Source organism: Dermacentor andersoni, chromosome 2 (assembly GCF_023375885.2).
Source record: "Dermacentor andersoni chromosome 2, qqDerAnde1_hic_scaffold, whole genome shotgun sequence".
Taxonomy (NCBI): Eukaryota; Metazoa; Arthropoda; class Arachnida; order Ixodida; family Ixodidae; genus Dermacentor; species Dermacentor andersoni.
Window position 1 is genome coordinate 117,434,181 of NC_092815.1, and position 18,851 is coordinate 117,453,031.

At 45.4% G+C, this 18,851-nt stretch overlaps 1 protein-coding gene across 1 annotated transcript in view; it reads left to right on the plus strand.

The window, feature by feature from the left end:
• The window catches only part of LOC126541330 (netrin-1-like), a 176,784-nt gene that overhangs the window by 145,308 nt on the left and 12,625 nt on the right, over positions 1-18,851 (plus strand). Inside the window, exons 3-5 of the mRNA XM_050188077.3 lie at positions 9,111-9,260; positions 13,266-13,310; positions 15,264-15,332. Of these exons, the coding sequence (XP_050044034.1) occupies positions 9,111-9,260; positions 13,266-13,310; positions 15,264-15,332 (264 nt within the window). The remainder of the gene's footprint in view (positions 1-9,110; positions 9,261-13,265; positions 13,311-15,263; positions 15,333-18,851) is intronic.

An 18,851-nucleotide genomic window follows, 5' to 3' on the forward strand; every position in this document is an offset into this window, starting at 1 on the left:
AGACTTAGGTCACTGAGTATCCTCCTGAAACAAAACGAGCAAACAAAAACGACTGGGTGTACATACATACATACATACATACATATATATATATATATATATATATATATATATATATATATATATATATATATATATATATATATATATATATATATATCATGAGAAGCCAACAGACGCTGACACCAAGAACAACATAGGGGATATTACTTGTGCTTAATAAATGAAATAAAGAAACGATAAAAAAATGGAAATTAAAGTGGATGAAAAAACAACTTGCCGCACGTGGGAACCGAACCCACAACCTTCGCATTTCGCGTGCGATGCTCTACCAATTGAGCTACCGCGGCGCTGTTTCTCCATCCACTTTGGGTTCGGTTCTCACCTGCGGCAAGTTGTTTTTTCATCCACTTTAATTTCCATTAATTTATTGTTTCTTTATTTCATTTATTAAGCACAAGTAATATCCCCTATGTTGTCCTTGGTGTCAGTGTCTGTTGGCTTCTCATGATATGACTAATCAAAATCGGGACCCTCGGTTAACCCCCTCTCTTCTCGTTAATATATATATATATATATATATGACCATTTTTGGTCAATTCCTAAGAATGGATGTGCCACTGTGACACAACGTGTATGAAGGCTTAAATGTACTTAGATATGTGTCGTACGTATCTGTGCGCACACCTCTCATCAACATTGCTTTCGTACTCACGTGACACGGACAGCTAACAGCTACAGGCGACAAGGCTGGGCTCGGATCATGTGCCACTGCTGCTACCTCGCCAATTAAAACAAGGTTCATCATTTTAATTGATAGATTCTAAGATTGCGTGGGATATCTGCGTGTTCTTTAACCTTGTTTGCAAGTCCACTGTGTACGTGTTTCTTATCTCTGATTGTTTGATTCCTTAAGCGTTGCTTATAGGTAGAGCGATCTCTGCAGTAAATCTAGATGGTTGTGTGTCAAAGGCCGCGTATGTGTCCCCGTTACTGCGTCCTGTATTTTCCATAGCACAGCACTGTGCTATAGTTCTGATTCAAAGAGAAGACACGGTTGTTTGGCGACGACGACGGTTATGTGTGTCGGTTCAGTATGGCTTTTCTGGTGGTGTGCTTACTGAGGCAATATGGGCTTGCGTGAACTCTCCGGGAAAGAGGTAAGAAAGAAACCTCCCCTTGAACGCAATTATACAACGTTCAACAGCACGCAATATAATTCGAAAAATAAAATAAGTTTTAATGTCGTCATCTTGGGTCTTTATTCCAGCCAGCTATAAAACAGGTGGCGCACAGGTCGATATCAATATTATTCCAGAAGTTTTGATTACCTATAGATCGATTATGTACTGTCACCCGCAGCAGAGAAATAGAGAGAGAAATGAAAAGGAAAGGCAGGAAGGTTAACCAGATATTTGTCTCCGGTTTGCTACCCTACACTGGGGTTGGGATATAGGGGTTAGAAAGAGGACACACGAAAGAGGATTAAAAATTTTAAAAATAAAAATTTAAAATATTCACAGAGAGAGAGACGCACACGAAGGGCGTTCCAGTTAGAGACGTTCCCAAAGGCCGGTAGATCTGAAGAAGTGTAGTAGCGCTTGCACGGCCTTGTTATGTGACGTTAGATCCTGTCGATGGTGTAGAATTTCTTCTTATGATAGTGGTCGGTCGTCCAGCTGGTTGAGTTCGTGACGAAGGGATTCCCTCTGCGGACTGTACTGTGGCCAGTCGCACAAAATTGGGCCAATCGATTCTTCATGGCCGTAGGTTGCTGTGTCGGCCACCCCTATGCGGAACGCGCAGGCTTTGGTAAAAGCAACGCCCAACCGCAGTTGATACAAAAGCGTGGCGTCTCCACGGCGAAGCTCTGATTGGACTCGAAGGCTTAATGTGGGATCCAGGGAGTATAGTCGGGAATTCCTGAAATGTGGCTCATTCCATTGCGACATAGTGCACTGGCGAGCAAGCAGGCGGAGCTTTCGTGCTGCGTCAGTTCTAGAAAGTGGTATTGTTACATGGCGGTCTTGAATATGGGCTGAACGGGCAGCTTCATTGGCCCGTTCATTGAGGATAATCCTGCAGTGACTTGGAAACCATTGGTAAGTTTCAAATATTGTTATGACCTCATGCCGTAGCGTCCGGCGCAGCTATTTATTCGCAGCTAAGCGATCGGGCAGCATCAGAGACGTCACGCTCCAGAACTATGCGAACGGTGATTCCAAGACTCGTTCTTCGAAAGAGAAAGAGAGACCGGCGTGGAAATAGATGAAAACAACACATACACCAAACTAAGGGACGCGATACCTCCGCCACGGTGTTTCCAGCCTCGCTATCAACTCGACAAGTATCTGCACTCGCGGAGAAAGTGACCGTTTCTCCGGCACTGACTCGCAAGAGAGACAAGGTGGGGGGGGGGGGGGGGGGAGATACCGGTCATCTCTTTCGTCTCTTACACTTCGAAGAGGTGGGGCAAAGAGGGCATGCAATAGAGCCCCCTGGGGTCAAGCGCCAAGCGTATAGGTAAACGCAGAAAAAAAAGAAGAAAGAAACACCATGCCGCCTCGCCACGTGGTTTAGACGCGTCGCGCGAACCATCCCGAGGGGACAGCGCTATAGCACAGAAGACAGTTAACCGTCAGACCTGCGCCCCGCGTAAGAACTGGGCTGCTGCGTATTCCGAGTACACGCGGCACGCGTGTGTAAAGCGGGGCCCACGGAAAAGTGCGGGCCCCCTAAATTTGAAGTTACGACAGCCGAGTCCATGCTCCCCCCACTGCTATCCGGGAGCGGCCTGCGGAGCAGCCGGCCGGTGGGCCGGCACGAAGCTTTACGGTCTTGTTAGCCCGCTCCCGAGGAGACAGGTATGGACGTGCGCGGGGATGCGAAGCGCGTGCACGCGCCCTGGGAGAGCGCCCCGCTGTGCATCGCGGCTGATCGAAAGCAACCTGCGGCTTCCGCGAACCCTTCCAGCTAGAGCTTCCTTCTTTTCTTTCTTTCTTCCTTTCTTTCTTTCTTTCTTTCTTTCTCTTTTTTTTTACATGGTTGTTGCGCTGAAGGTCCTAGGCCTATAAAAACCGCGCACGCAGTTAGAGCCAGAGAGCAGTCGTGGAAGGGCTGCAAACGCAGATCCCCTGAGCTACTACGAGGGAGTGAAAGCACGAAAGAAAGGTGCCTGAATAAAATGCGAGTAACTGGATTCTGCTCGACGTTGTGGCCTTCAATGTCTGTGAATATTCCGCATAATTTCGCCGAACGTTCCAGTGACTTTTTCCTGCACTACGGTTCCGCTTTAGCGATTCGTTCAACGTTACGAATATTCAATGCTGAGTCATTGGCGCTGCGACAAGACATTGCGACTTTTCTGAGGGCGTAACTGCGCACTTCGTCTCACTAAAGCCCTTCAGCTATACGTGATACCCAAACCTGGAGTCAGTTGAGCACAAATCGAATTCACAAAGCTGTTTGGAGGCGTGTCAGCTTGTCATCGGTCGCCTACACTTGCTGAAAAATCATTGTCATTGAATGCTACGAGTGAACAATTTTTTAAGTTCGGCTCGGAATGGTGAACGCTGTATCATTTCAGAAAGATGGACACTGGATCCATTGCTATAAGTGACAATTACGGCTTTGTCTACGAACATACTTTGTTCATAAGTTTATCTTCCAAGTAACTACGACTGTAGAGATCACAGTCGTCAGTAATTTAATACACAATCGACTCACGTGGAAACCGTGTGTTTTAGTGATCCTACTAACTGAAGAGTGGAAATATATCCTCCTAAATAATTGGCAAGAACATTTCCGAATAATATGGGCCTACATCTACAAAGCTCGGTGCCCCCGTAAACCTGCTTTCCCTTGGTACTTTTTCACGCGTGGTGAAGCCATCGGCAGTCCAGGAGCGATCTATCTGATCATAGAGGCGAGCGCTGCAACAGACCAGTCGACGATTGCGTCCAAATGGGGCTTCTGTAAAACTTGACAGTTACTTTAGCATACGCTAAAGAGGATGTAGGCGAAAACGTGAAAACTCACGAGACATTCATTACTTGATACTTTCATTCTAATGCGTTCTTACTTCCTATTACTTGTTTTCTCCCACCAAATGTCGTAGGTTCGATTGCCGTAATCAACTTCTCTTTATTTAACACGAAATGTCATGGGTTCGACTCCCACAAAATGTCATGAATAGGAATGGCTTAATGACCTACCTATATCTTAATTAACTGCGTCTTAATTAACCCCACAACCCCACAGGTCGGGGGTTCGACTGGTTCGAATGCCTTAATGAACTTCGCCATAATTAATACTAAATGTCGTGGGTTCGACTCTTGACCTCCACAGTGTCAACTGGAATCCAACTTGGAGATATGGGTGGCTCGCCCATATCTCCAAGTTGGTTCGACTCCCACCAAAGGTCGTGGGTTCAAATGCCTTAATTAGCCATATCTTAATTAACTGCACCCTAATTTAATATTCCTTAATTAACGCCACAGTTCGTGTACACGCTTCTTCTTCGCCTCGGCTTGACGCTTTCTTATAAAGAAATTGATGGTCTAATTCGCCCTAATTAACGCCAACAGTCGTGGGTTCGACTCCCACTAAAGGACGAATGTCTTAACGAATTTCGCCTTAATTAACACCACAGGCAGTGGGTTCGACTCTCACCAAAGGTCAAGGGTTCGACTCCCTATGAATTTTGGTGCCATAACGCCGGACAGCGCAACGCGGAACATCGGATTTTTCGTCCCATGAGCCGTCTAAGGCTTTCGCCATAATAGCCAGCCGTGATGAACTTGCTCACAAAAGATACAAAACTAGCCCAGCAATGCATTTTGTTAAGATTTATTCACGCGTATACCCTGCTTAGCGTAGTTTTGATGACTTCATTGTTCAGCTGTGGTCGACGGCGGTAACCATGAAGGGCTGCACGCTTAGAATCTTTAGATACTGTTCATCGGTAAGTGACATACCGTTGCGCGTACATTCACGCGCCTCATGTAGAGCAGATCACATGCAGAAAACGGTCCATCTAAAGCAGCCTTCGGTTGCCGCGGTGTCCGCACGTTAGAACATTCTATGCTACCAGCGTTCCTGCCACACGGATCGCACGCTGACGGCGCACTTCTAGCACTACTCCTAGTCCTTCTCAAAACTTTGCGGTTTCGGAGTCCTCGACGCGATGATATTGAAGATGTGATAGGCCGCGATGGCGGAATATTATGAGAGCCGGAAGGATGTTTCATTGCCAGGTTATAATACATATACTTGTATCTCAAATTATCTGTGTACGGAACTGTCTTGCAGTTATCTTCGTTTTACTTGCAGCTGGGCTCTACTCCTGACAGTTGTATAACATACGAACTGCTTATAGGACATGTGTGCACGTCGCATGTGTGTTCTGTCATCATGATGTGCTCTCTTTCCTTTTCTTTCTCTACCGCGTCTTTGCTTCCCCCTTCTCTCTCTCTCACCTTCGTATTCTTTTTTTTGTTTTTTATTGATATGATATAAGGAGATGTTGACGCACAATTTAAGGCGCCGGCTACTCCTTATCTCTTGAATGGTTCCATCATACAACATACAGGGTTCAAGGTTACATATGAAATAATCTTTTCACAGAAGCACCAGGACTTATCACGCAACGTTTTCACAGAAAGACTATGACGTAATAAACACATGGTACATACAATATTGCTACGGAACAGCCGCCACAGTGTGGCTGCACTGAGGAGAAGGAAGACGACGTGGCCACCGCTTGATATAGCGTCGCCATCATTGCCACCGTTTGTCTACGTGTAAATATATTGTAAATAGACTCGTACGTCAGCTACACGTAACATTAATTTGGTGGAGGTGGACGTTCCCCGTACCCGTCACGGAGCTTCGCAGCGTAAATGTCTCCACAATTATGTAGATAAAAGTCTCAAAAATACAAACGATACTGTCGCCTAATGACAGAGTCTCTAGTCAGCGGGTGGTACATTCATCGTGTAAATGCATTATCACGTATAGTCACAACAAAACAGTCAACATAACATAATTCACAAATACATGCATATATACAGCGACAATGAAATGAAAAGAACAATAAAAGCGTTAATAACGTCCAACAATGCCGCTGTCTTCAAGAAAAGTCTTTAGTGCTGTTAAAGCGCTCTTCTGCAAAGACGTTGTTGGCCAAGGACCCAAGTTTCTTTAAACTGAAAGGTTTGTAGTCTAATTTAATTAGGGTTGATTTACGTCGGCATCTTGGTGTGTTGTGACATGGGTAATATAGAAGGAGGTGATGTATATTTTCGTCTACAAATCCACAATCGCAGTCGGGGGTTTCCGCACGGCCAATTTTGTGTAAGAAATGCTTTGTGTAGGCAGTGCCTAGCCTTAAACGATGAATAAGGGTTTCTATAGTTCTGTCTAATGATGATCAAAACTTGAATTCGATGAACGGATCAATATGTACCAACTCGCCCAACAACAAGTTCTTCTAATCTTTCAAAATGTGTAGCAACACTTGGTTTGACCAGAATTCCAGTCCGAGCTCTTGGAATTCTGGTCAAACCAAGTGTTTCTACACATTTAGAAAGATTAGAAGAACTTGTTGTTAGTCGAGTTGGTACATATTATCGAACATTGTTTAACTGCGCGAACAAACGGACCACAAAGACAACATAGGACATGGACGGGCGCAGGGACTGCGCCCGTCCATGTCCCATGCTGTCTTTGTGGTCCGTTTGTTCGCGCAGTTAAACAATGTTCGCTATTTCGAAAGACGTTGTCCTTATAATGCGACGTAACCCATTCTTTGATATCGGAAGCGGAACCATATCATCTTTGAGGTGTGCCTGTCGTGTTGCTTCATCGGCTGCTGTGTTGCCAGGAATGCTACAATGCCCTGGTATCCACTGAAATATTATTGCATGTTTCGCTGCGCTTGCCTTTGTGAGGTTTTTAAGTGTCTCATATATTATACTTCACTGAATGTTTTCCCTTTTGTGCTGCAGAGTGATGTTAGAGCCGCCTGTGAATCGCTGAAAATTACCCATTTTTGCGCATCTCTTGCTGACAATATAAATTTTATCGCACATAGGATTGCGAACAGTTCAGCCGTTGTGGAAGAAGTCGCACGAGATAACTTAAATGATTCTTTTGAGGTGCGGTATAATGAATGATGAAGTTGAAAAGGTTGATGTACTGGAGCCATCTGTATAGACGTGTGTGTATCCTGAATACCGCATATATATCTGGCAAAGTGCTAGCTGTTGAGCAGCTTGAATGAACATGTCTCTTTTTCTGAATATCCCGTCTACTGACAATTCGATTTCTGGAAATGTAAACAGCCATGGAGGATATTCGACGTCCGATCGAGTTCCAAAATTCATTTCTTGGCAATATGTGAAGATTTCCTCGAATTTCTATATGAACATGACTTCTATCTCGTTTCATTATGTCTAGAGTCAATGGGTGGTTTTTATGCTGGGTTTGAAGACGGAAATAATGCCGGCATGTTTCTGTAGTTCGCATAACTGGAAATGGTGATTGGCGAGCCTCAGCTATTACAAGAGAGCTAAAAGTCGCTCGTGGAACTCCTAGACATATGCGTAGTCCTCTAGCTAAAAGTCTTTGAAGTCGCTCTTCTGACGTGTGGGAAAGTCCGTATAAGGTGGGCGCGGAATACGCAATTTTTGTCGTATTAATGCATTATGAACAGTCAGCATGGACGATACCGATTCGCCCCATGATGTGCCTGCGAGTCTGCGAAGTGCAGTCACTATGGCATTGACCTCGTTATCGAGTTTTTTTATGTGGGGTGTCCAGGATAGCTTCCTATCAAGTATTATGCCAAGAAATCGATGCTGTGTGACAATCATTAGAGGGTGTCCTTCCAGAGTAAGGGTGAAATTTTTTAACTGCCTCCGAGTGAAGGGCAATACAGCTGTTTTTGTGCGTGATAGAACCATTCCTCTCTGCTCGTCCTGAAAGACTGTACTGTTTCTCTGGCAGCGGAAACTATTTCGGCAGAAACTCGGTTTGGATTTACTTGCCAAAAAGTAGTACCTTCGCTTGTTGGGCGAAAGACGATCGGAATGCCTTCTGCTCGCTTTTTCTTATACGTGACCAAAGTAAATGGTGCATCTTGACCCATCTCTTCTTCATCACTTAGCTCATAATTCGGTGTTGTATCATCGTATTTGCTGTCTTCTAGGCGAGGTTTCTTGGTCTCGGCTACGCCGTCAGCCATTATTCCTGAATTCGCTGAAGTTGATTCCGAGTTGTGGAGAATCAAACGTGCCGGCTTTATGAAGCTTTGTTGCGCTTGCAAGGCCCCAGGCTTTTCGATATGGCCTGTAGCATCATTCATATGGCTTGCTACACTTGGATGAGCATAAGGCTCGTGACGATGCTTTCGGCTTCCGACCACCGTAGTGAAAGGGTAATAGCCAGGTCCTCAAAAAAGAAACGTCGTACCTGTAAGGCGCCTGGCTCGCTGAATCTTCGCCCGACGTCTTGTTAGTCAATCGTCGTAAATGGTAACCGTAAATGTAAAAAAAACCTTCTCCTTTTGCCTTCCTCCAGCGTAGTCTAGGCAACCAGTCGCTTATCTTGTTAGCATCCCTGCCGTCTCTCTTTCTTTTCTGCTCTCTTCTTCCCTCCCTCCCATTCGCAGAGTAACAGGTAAGAGACAAAACTCCTCAAGGCTGACCTTTCCGTCTTTCTCAAATCTCTATCTATCTATCTATCTATCTATCTATCTATCTATCTATCTATCTATCTATCTATCTATCTATCTATCTATCTATCTATCTATCTATCTATCTATCTATCTATCTATCTATCTATCTATCTATCTATCTATCTATCTATCTATCTATCTATCTATCTATCTATCTATCTATCTATCTATCTATCTATCTATCTATCTATCTGTCATGCACTTCTGTTCACGTAACCTGTCTCAACAAAGTCATATTGCATGGACCGACAAAAGGACCCAGCGATTTGTTTTCATACGACGTTAATGCAGAAGGCTCCACGCAGAGTGCGAGCAGCCGACAGCGCTTTTGCAAAATGCTCAGTTGAGTAACCTTACACGTACGCACTCGCAGCGTGTGACTGCCACCCGGTGGGCGCCTCGGGGCGCACCTGCAACCAGACCACGGGCCAGTGCCCCTGCAAGGACGGCGTCACCGGTACCACGTGCAACCGCTGTGCCAAGGGATACCAGCAGAGCCGGTCGCCCATTGCGCCATGCATCAGTGAGCCACGTACCCCTTTTCCGTACCTTTTGTTTTTGTCTTGCTCTCTCTGCAGTGTTCGCACGAGTAGGAAGCTCACGCGCGATGGCTGGCAGTGGCTGTTGTGCCTCACTTCGCAGCCGAACCCTTAAGATGATGTGAAAATCTGCCGTCTTAGCTGCCCAAAGTAAAATCATTTTCGTCATAAATTGACTTATGATTGTCTAAATCTTACGAACTTAAAATATGCACGGATTTTCCGTATACACAATGTAATAAATGCCATTACTGATCCTTTAACTCATTTCCTTCTTTAAAAATATTTTTTAATGCAGTGCTGCAGTTTCTCTGGATTCTCTTAAGTTAAGCTTTGAGAACGCCTTCTGAGGTGCTCTGGTATCTTTTCCAGTGCCAAGAACCCCGTTTGCTTCGTCTTTGAACTTCAATCTCCCCTTTTTCATGTCGATGTACCTGTCGTACATTCTCCTGATATGGCCAAATAATTAAACGACCACTGGCTTAAACCTCGAACAATTCATGGTCATGCAAGATCGGCCCATGCACTCGCATCCCTTCGAGACAAAGTGACATGCATGACTAATATTCATAAGAAATTTTCCATGCGCACGTTCATACGTAGGAACTATTTAATGGTGCATCACATTAGCTTCTCGTTGGGCACACAGCAGCGACGTAATGCGTTTCCTCGCACTGGAAAGTCCATTTAAGCCTAACAGGTAGGTATTTGCCACCTACAACACTTTTCCTCAGTTTATTTAGAGTATAGTATGGAGAGTAGCGTGCCATGGATTTATTTTTCACGCACTTAGAATGAACACGATGGCATGCCATCATCGACCATCATTCATGCATTACGCTGTATTTTCAAAGCAACGGAATGTGGTGGAACGGAGCTCAAAATTTTTTTTAGAAAGAAGGGAGGGGGGAGTGGGGTGACAGAGGAGGAATGGCCGAAGCGAATGAGTACAACGAGCAACAGGAGTGCTCGAACGCGGAGGAATAACGCAGACCTGAGGGACGGCCAGTAAAAAAAAAAAAAAATATGAGATTGTCGCCACACGCGTCCGCACGATAGGCAGGGAATACCACCGCGGCCACTCTCGAGTCGTTCCCGCTCCATTACCTCGTCTCCCCCGCCATTCCTCGCATCATAGGTCATTATATGTACATTTTTTTTCCTTTTGTTGATTTCTCCTCTGTCACGGGCAAAACCAAAGTGTCCTGAAATTTCACACAGCGGGATCTCGCCTCTGCCGAAAAAAAAATATAAAGGAAACGAGGGGGGGGGGGGAATAACTTTAGGTGGGGAGTGGGTGGAGGGGAAGGAAATGTATATGGTGGGGGAGTAGATGGGAGAACAGAAATCGGGAGGAGACGGGGAGGCGTGGGTGCCGTCACTGGCGTGCCGTACATAATGCGAACCACCGGTTCGACCGCGCTCGGCGTCGTGCGCTGCCATACCGACCGCCCGACCACTTTGGTCTAGGAAAGGAAAGGAATAAAAGGAGGCGTAAAAGGCAAACACGTTAGGCCTAGACGTCCTTAAACTTTCCTTATTCTTTCTTGCGGTGCTTTCCTCCCCGCTTTCAGCACCACCTCCCCCCTCTCGAAAATCCTTTCCCGAATGTTACACGTTCTATCTTTCCACATTACGCTTACGTTATCTTTTTTTTTTTCTTGTTCTCGCCAGCGTTAACATTATGGAAAGCAAGCGAGGCAGACACGCAGTGAGATCGCAGAAAGCAGACGGCAAATGCAGACCGTTCGCTACCACCCCCCTCCGCTCTACCTTTGTACCTTGCCTTCTTTCACCCGCGTATAAACGCGCCAACACATAAACACGTCACGGTAAACAGCCGAGACTGCATCGCCGCCGCCCGCCGACCCTCGCCGCTATTTTCTATTACTAAGAAAGAAAATTAAGGCATAATAAAAGAAGAAAACGGACACGAGATATAAAAAGTATAGGCGAGCAGCGGTGGCGGCGAGCACCAGTATGCTTTCGGGCGCGGGATGTTTGAAGGTATTCAGCAAATTTGCCGAAATCCGTATCAATCACGTTCCCCGCGCCGTTTTCCGGAGTTTCGCCTCCTTCCCCACTTCTCCTCCTCCTAAATTTCTGGCCCCCTTCCCTTCCTTTTTCGGCATACAGCTCCCGCGCTGCTTCTATGTAGGTAACGTATATATGGAAGACTTGAGAGCGTTACACTTCTGGCTATCCGCAGGCGCACTAAACGACGCGAGAGCTGCGACCGAGAAGCTCGGGGAGTGAACGAACAAGGAGGCGAAAGAGAGCGGGAGGAAAAAGAAACCCATAAATCTACGTTAGCCGCGCGATTCGCTATGCGCAACTATTATGGAACCCGCCAGCCACTCCCGAGGAATGCCGCGGCCTGCCTGGCTGCTTGCTCGCCGACCGGCCAACCGGCCGGTCTCGTCGCCTGTTAGACGCGTCTCCCCACTCCCCCCTGTTTTGGGAGTGCTGCTTCATTTTTTTTTTCTTATCGATACTTTTTCTTGCCGTCTCTCCTTCAATTTGAGTGCACTTGGGCATAGCCGCATAAGAGCCAGTGGCGAGATATCCGAGGCAAATGAGCCGGCAAATCCCACTGTGGCACTGGAGTGCCTGCAGCTCAAGAAGTTAGCCATCGTCGGGAGGGAATAAGCAGAATCTGGGAGACGCGCGTGAGCGCCTCGAATCAGCGGTGCGCGCAGACTGGACGCGCGAGCATGATCGAGCATACTTTAGCAGGAACATACAGGTTCGATCGTGAGCTAGGTTGTGTCAGTGACAGGGCAGCCTGTGTATCGGTCTTGTGAGATACACGATTGAACACGGCGCCCAAAGTCTACTTAGTTCAACGGTTTCTTCAGAAGGGCAGGAACAGTAATTCGCTATAAACATTATACGTTAAGCTACGTACGTTACCGTGTTTGGGCAGATTACAATGAGAAAAACAAGAAAGAAATAACGACGCGAAAGTGCATGTAAACAAGACTGTTATACTGAGATCCTTAATTATTTCGCTCTTAGTTGGCCTCAGCGCCGTAATAAGGGAGAAGGTTAAGGGGTTATGAGCCCCCCTCCCCCACCCCTGAATTATAGCTGCGGCGATATACCGTTTACCACAACTTACATATATGTCAATATATACCTATGCCAATAAACACATATGTCAAAATATATAATATGGTTATACTACTTCAAATGTCAGCGATGTGTAAACACAGCACACATGTGCGAAAGTCAGACCTTGTTCGGCCAGTTTCCCTATAATCTATTCAGGAGTGATTTCAAGCTGTAAAAACGATTGTGCGCATGGGAATTGAAGATGCGTTCACTGCTCTAGTTTAAATCCAACCAAAGTTGAAGTCAAAATAACTTGTTCTTGGGCTATTTGGTTGTTTCTTGGTAAAGCTATCGTAGCGCGAATAAAGCAGACATAACAAAGACGACACAAGTCCGTGATGTCTGGTGTCGTATTTCTTGTGTCTGTTTTATTCACGCTGCGATGGCTTTGCCAAGGTTGAAGTATTTGAGTTGTAATTGCTAAAGCCCGCCGCTAAATAGCCAAGTACTTTCCTTTTGTACCTTCCGTAAAACAACACGCAGCATGTCCTCATGCGCTACTAGCTACACGTATAGCAGACGCAGGCAACAACTGCGCAGAGCACGCAGCGGCCTTTAATGAATACGTGAACGAGGACATAAAAGATGAGGACTGGAGGACACAGCACAAATAAAACACACATGCAGGCGTCAACAACAACACACGCGAGAACTTCTGCCCATGTGTGTGTGTTTTATTTATGCCTCGCACCTTTGTCCTTGTCTAGACTAAGGTTCGTACGTTTGTCCTTGCCCAGACTAAGGTTTTGTTTTATCGCGCCAGCCTCGTGGTTGTTTCTTCCTTTTGCCGCAAATGTCTGACGCCTATAACAGCAAGTGGAACAAGTTGCAAATGCTTTTTGTACTCATTTTATTCCGAAACTTCTACTTCGCAGAGATACCTGCGGTGGACCATTCAGTTATGGCATCTGGAGGACCTGGTATGTGTGCTTTCGCTCCGCTTTTCGCTTACGTTTCTCCGGGACGTTTAGAAATGGAACAGGAAATGTTATTTGCGACAGCGGAGAGAGCAATACTGTTCGCCCTTGACGTGCCTGACAGCGAGAGTCCTTATAAGGACTGTATTGTGGACTCTCTGTTCATTCTTTATCCCAGGTGTTCAAAATTAAACTTCATGGTTTTCTTAAAATTAGGCACTGGGAGGCACGAAAAGACCTCCTTCAAATAAGTTACGTGGCCAGGGGGACAGAAAGTGAGATGATTAGTATCGCTGTCAACAGCCCAATTAACTAAAATTCAATAATCAACTTTTTCTTAACTGCATTAAGTGGGTATGTTTGTATTGAAAAGTTAGAAGCAGTCGTGTTCCTACAGAGTATCAGTTGGAAGAATGATCTATAGCGTGTCTGTGCTCCGAGACATCCGACTGCAAATTTTAATTGCTGTTCGCATGATTACGCATGCAAGAGAGTGAGGATCGGCGCAAAGCTCCTCCCTGATGTGATGCGTACGGCGTGTAGCCTTACAACAGGGCGGAGGCATGGGCAAAGATGAAAACTGTTCCCCTTCTCTCGGCTGGTGAAATCAAGATATGACAGCGCAGTGCGCCGTGCATTTGTTGCTCTTGATTTCAATAAAGCTGACAATAGCTAGAAATCAGCAGTGACTTTATTTGCGTAGCCCAGGCACGGACCATGCTTACGCGTCTAGTCACCACTACGCACGCGCACTGCCCTCCGGTTTCCGCTCGCGCCATTATCTCGACATGGCAGATGCCGCCATCGTTACAGGCTGTGCGGTCGCGTGTTACAACAGTGGTTCCGGGTTCTTCGATATTTTTTTTATTTCGCCGGCCGAGACGGGAAGGGACACAGTTATCATCGTTGCCAATGCCTCCGCCGCGTTGTCAGACTAAACGCCGCATGCAACAGCCGCGTCACATCAAGGAGGAGCTTTGCGCCGATCCTCACTCTCTTGCATGCGTAATCATGCGAACGACAATTAAAATTTGGAGTCGGATATCTAGGAGCACAGGCACGATAGAAGAATTCTTCCAACTGATACTGTGTATAAACACGACTGCTTCTAAATTTTCAATACAAACATACCCACTTACTGCAGTCAACAAAAAGTTAATTGTTCAATTTTAGTTAATTGGGCTGCTGATAGCGATAATTATCATCTTTATTTTGTGTCCCACTAGCCACATAACTTGTTTGCACAGGTGGTCTTCGCATGCCTCCCAACTCCTAATTTTAAGAAAACCATAAAACTTAATTTTGAACACCCTGTATAAAAAGTAAGATAACAACTACACGCGTTCTCCATACGTAACATTCAGCGTCTAAATTGACGAAATGCTACAATACAATTGAATTGTATAAAGTTCGTAAGTGTTCATCATCACAACAGCGCGGATGAAGGTGGACTACGTAAAAGAGATTGTACACACAGGACTCGTACCTCTTTACTCTGTGAAAGTCTTTTGTTTCGGGTGCTGTGAAGATGACCTTAAGAAAACCGCAAAAAGAAATGGAAAGTTTGCCACAGAGAATCGAAGAATTTAAGATTTGGTACTCTTTTCGTATCACATCCGCCTTTGAAGCAAAATGTGTTGTCAAAATGCGTATAGTTCTGGGGATGATTCACAAAGCTTTTCCTTCATAAGCTTTTCCTTCTTTGGCATTGGCTAGTCACCTTCGCCAGCATAATGTCAAACATCCCAAATTGGCTCTCATCTGCTCGTGCGAGCAGTTCTCGCGTGAAAATATTTTTATAAATGCGTGTTTGTATATGTCTCTTTCTTTTTTTTTTTTTTTTTTTGTAAATGCGGCTCTCTGGTGAACGAGCTTCGATCGTTAGTACCATCGAGCCAAGACACAAATATGTGTCCAACGAGATTCACAGTGTGCTGTTCTTTTGTGTTTGCCCAGAACAATGCTCGAAATGCAAAACGACGACAAAGAGAATCAACCAGAGAAAGTACTGCAAGCGGGACTTCGGTAAGTCGACTGAATTAACCGTTCGCAAGGTGCTTCCGCCTCGTCGTTTCTATAATAATCAGTAGAATCGTTCTATTCTACGATATGGTTGGCGATATGCATCCCGTAAACTCTCTAATGTACTTTAAGGGCTAGGTAGATTTTAATTTAAAGTAACAAATAGCGTTACTTCCGTTGAAACTGCATTCGTGGGGTCAAGAATAATAAATCGGACGATGGGCGATAGAAAGTTGCGCCGTATGTTGCAGAATGATGATGATGATGATGATGGTAGCGGTGATTATTGTTATTATTATTATTATTATTATTATTATTATTATTATTATTATTATTATTATTATTATTAGGAGGTGGAGGAGGAGGAGCAAGGGCCAATAATGGCCAAAGAGCGTCGCAGAATATTACCGCGAGCTTGAGAACTTGTGCCCATTGAAAAAAAAAACGCATCCCCTGGTGCCAGTAACTTGATTTAATCACATCGGTTTGTATATGATCATATCGGACCGTTGTATATGGGCGGCATTGGGCTCTTACGGCACGACGTTCGTCCAGAATAACTTAGCTTGGAATTAATCGATAATTTGTAAGTAAACAAATAAACTCTTCTCGGGAAGTAGGTCCCTATCCTCTACGCAACAGCTATATGCTTCCTGCAGCAAAAAAAAAAAAAAAAGAAGAATGACTAGGGGCGGAGGGCGAGGCTTTAACCGACACAGTAATTGCAGGAATACTTCAGCATTGAAATTTTGGTACCATGTCTGGTATTTATTTGTTTATTTATTTATTTATTTATTTATTTATTTATTTATTTATTTATTTATTTATTTATTTATTTATTTATTTTCAAAACCCTCGAACGACCAGAGCATTGTAGATGGGAACGGTTTCAATACAGAAGAAAGTTGAAGAAACAAATGTTTAGCTAATGATACGCAAAAATAGGATACGTACTATACATAGCAGTTGGTATATAGTGGTAATGGCATTCACTAGAAAAAAAAAATAATAAATGCCCTCAGAGCAGTAATTGTCAATCACGTAGGCTATTCACAGTAAAAAAAAGAAAGAATTAAGAATGATTTTTTTTTTTTAAGCAGTCGGCTGCTGGCTGATACGACATCAGTGGTTGGGCAGTTCCGGTTGCCAGTATAGTATGTGGCGTAAGTAAGTCAAACTATGTTTTAGTATGATAGGGAGGGGGCTCAACGTTATTATGCCGGTGCAGCTCGGGAGGACCCGTACGCAGGCATGTTGACGAGCTCGCTGAGCGAGGACTGTTGCTGATAAGTCTTATGAAGAAGGCAAAGCTGAGCGAATCTCCTGCGTAGACACGTGGACGACAAGACAGGCAAATTATAGACGAGTTTCGCGACGAGTTTCACTATATGCCATCGCTATGCACGGCAAAGCACGCCGGTGGTATCTCTTAGTCCTTAGTGGGGGCTGGCGTAACAACTATACGTGGTAAGAAGCGTGCTGTGTCTGTACCACGAGAAAAACGCGCCCCTCGATATCAAGATGCAGGGAGGTGCGAATAAGATATATTCTACAATATGAGTGTGGTTGGGATCAGGCACAACATCCTATACTTTCCCCTAAAAGTCACTAAAAAAGACACACAGTGTCATTGGCTTCGGCATTCCCTTCCATGTTGTTTGGAACCCAAGTGCAGCGGGAAAGCGCCGAAGACTACACTCACATCATGGCGCCGACAACAAAAACCGATGTGCATGTTAGTTGAACGCGGTCAAATTGATCTATTCTTGCACTGGCTCTAGTAATCGCAAGAAATCCCGACACATATGCACGGAAAATGAGACGAACTATGAAATTGTGGAATTGAATTCGAATAGTATAACTAGAGCAATGCAGTGATTCTTTTTTTTTCTTCATTCAGAAACGGGATAAGAAACCCCAAACGAAAAGCTACTACATAAAATACCTTGAGAATATTTGAGGCCTCTTACAGACAGCACAAAGGCGTGGTCAGCAACAGTTCTCAGTTAGAAATATCAATTCTACAACACTCAATCAAGCTTATTGTCAACCAAAGTTATAATTTTATCTCAAATCCACTATTTTTAATAATTCAAGAAGAGGGCTATCGGAGAAAAACGTGGCACCTGAAGATTTGTTTCCAGCTGAACTTGTGTCATTAGTGCTGTATTGGTATCGCGGAAGCGCCAAAGCGCCGAGCTCAAGATGGATTTATGCTTGTAAACTTTAAAAGCTCTCCGCCGGACAGCGCGGTACATCTCCGCAGATTTCCAGCCACTCTGCCACGAATTGGGAAAAACGGCCACGTATAAGAGGGAAGCCGCTTTTTCCCTGCGATCATAGCTCGCGCCTTTTTTGCTATCGGAATTTTAGTATACGCTTAAAGTAGCAAGCACTCGTCGGACATGGAAAAAAAGATCATGTGTGCAAAACCAACGCCAAAAAAAAAAGAAAGAAAGCTGTGAGGGTATGCGCAAGACAGTTTTTTTTTTTGTTGTTGTTGTTCCTGTTCCTCTTGCATAACCACAGAATCTACAGTGGTCCTTCTTATCGACCATCTCGCACAGAAACGGAGACCTCGCGAGAAAGACGCTGTCCGCAGCAATCTGGCGTCATGTCGGTGCTTTATCAAGGACTGAAGCCGGCTCGGGGATGGGGGGAGTTGAGACAGGTGGCTCTGGAGGGTGTACCGACACATCCGTGCGCGTTGCGACGCCAAGCGGTAGTCGGATAGCCGTGCGGAGGAGACCGGACACGGAGCAGTTGAAGAAAAGCCCCCCCCCCGCGCACCCTGCCCAGCATGCACCGCGAGAAGCGAAACCCCGCCAACCCCGACTTCTCATGGCCGCCCTTGAAAAAAAAAAAGAGAAGGAAAAGAGAAGAAAAGCCGCTGCGCGAAACGGGGGCTTCGATAACAAGCCCAATAAAACTCTCCGTGGTCCTCGTGACTTCTGTAGCACACAGCGCGCCGCGGATGGAGCAACTCCGCGGTGCATGACTCGTGCGACCCAACAGACTCCTTCCTATCTGTCCGTTTTACTTTTCCCGCTCAACAAGCCTGCGCAACACAAATTCCACGGCAGGTCGTAAATAATAAAGGCATGTCGAGAAGTACAAGTTGACGGTTCGCTCACTGCGCCGGGATGCGCGCACGCGCCCGACGATAAGTGTGCGTGCCGCCGCCTCTGTGTGCCCACGGGCGGCGCTGCTGCAGGGTGTGCGGGGAGCATGTGCACGATCGAGGTCATCGCTTCGACCACTCGCAGCGCAACGGCCCGGCTCCCTTGACTGAAAGGGACGCCCAAAAGGAATAAACAAAAAGCTGCATCGGTAAAGTACGCTTCGGCAATATCGAAGAGCGTTTGTCGTCGTGAGCGTGAGTTTAGCATAAGCAAGAAAAAAGGTACCTTCGAGTTCCCACGAGCTAAAATAAATTTAACAGCGTCTGCTCAAAGCTCGTTAACTGTTTAACTGTAAGTAAGGAGTACACACTCGTTCTAAAGGAATCGAGGATTTCATCTA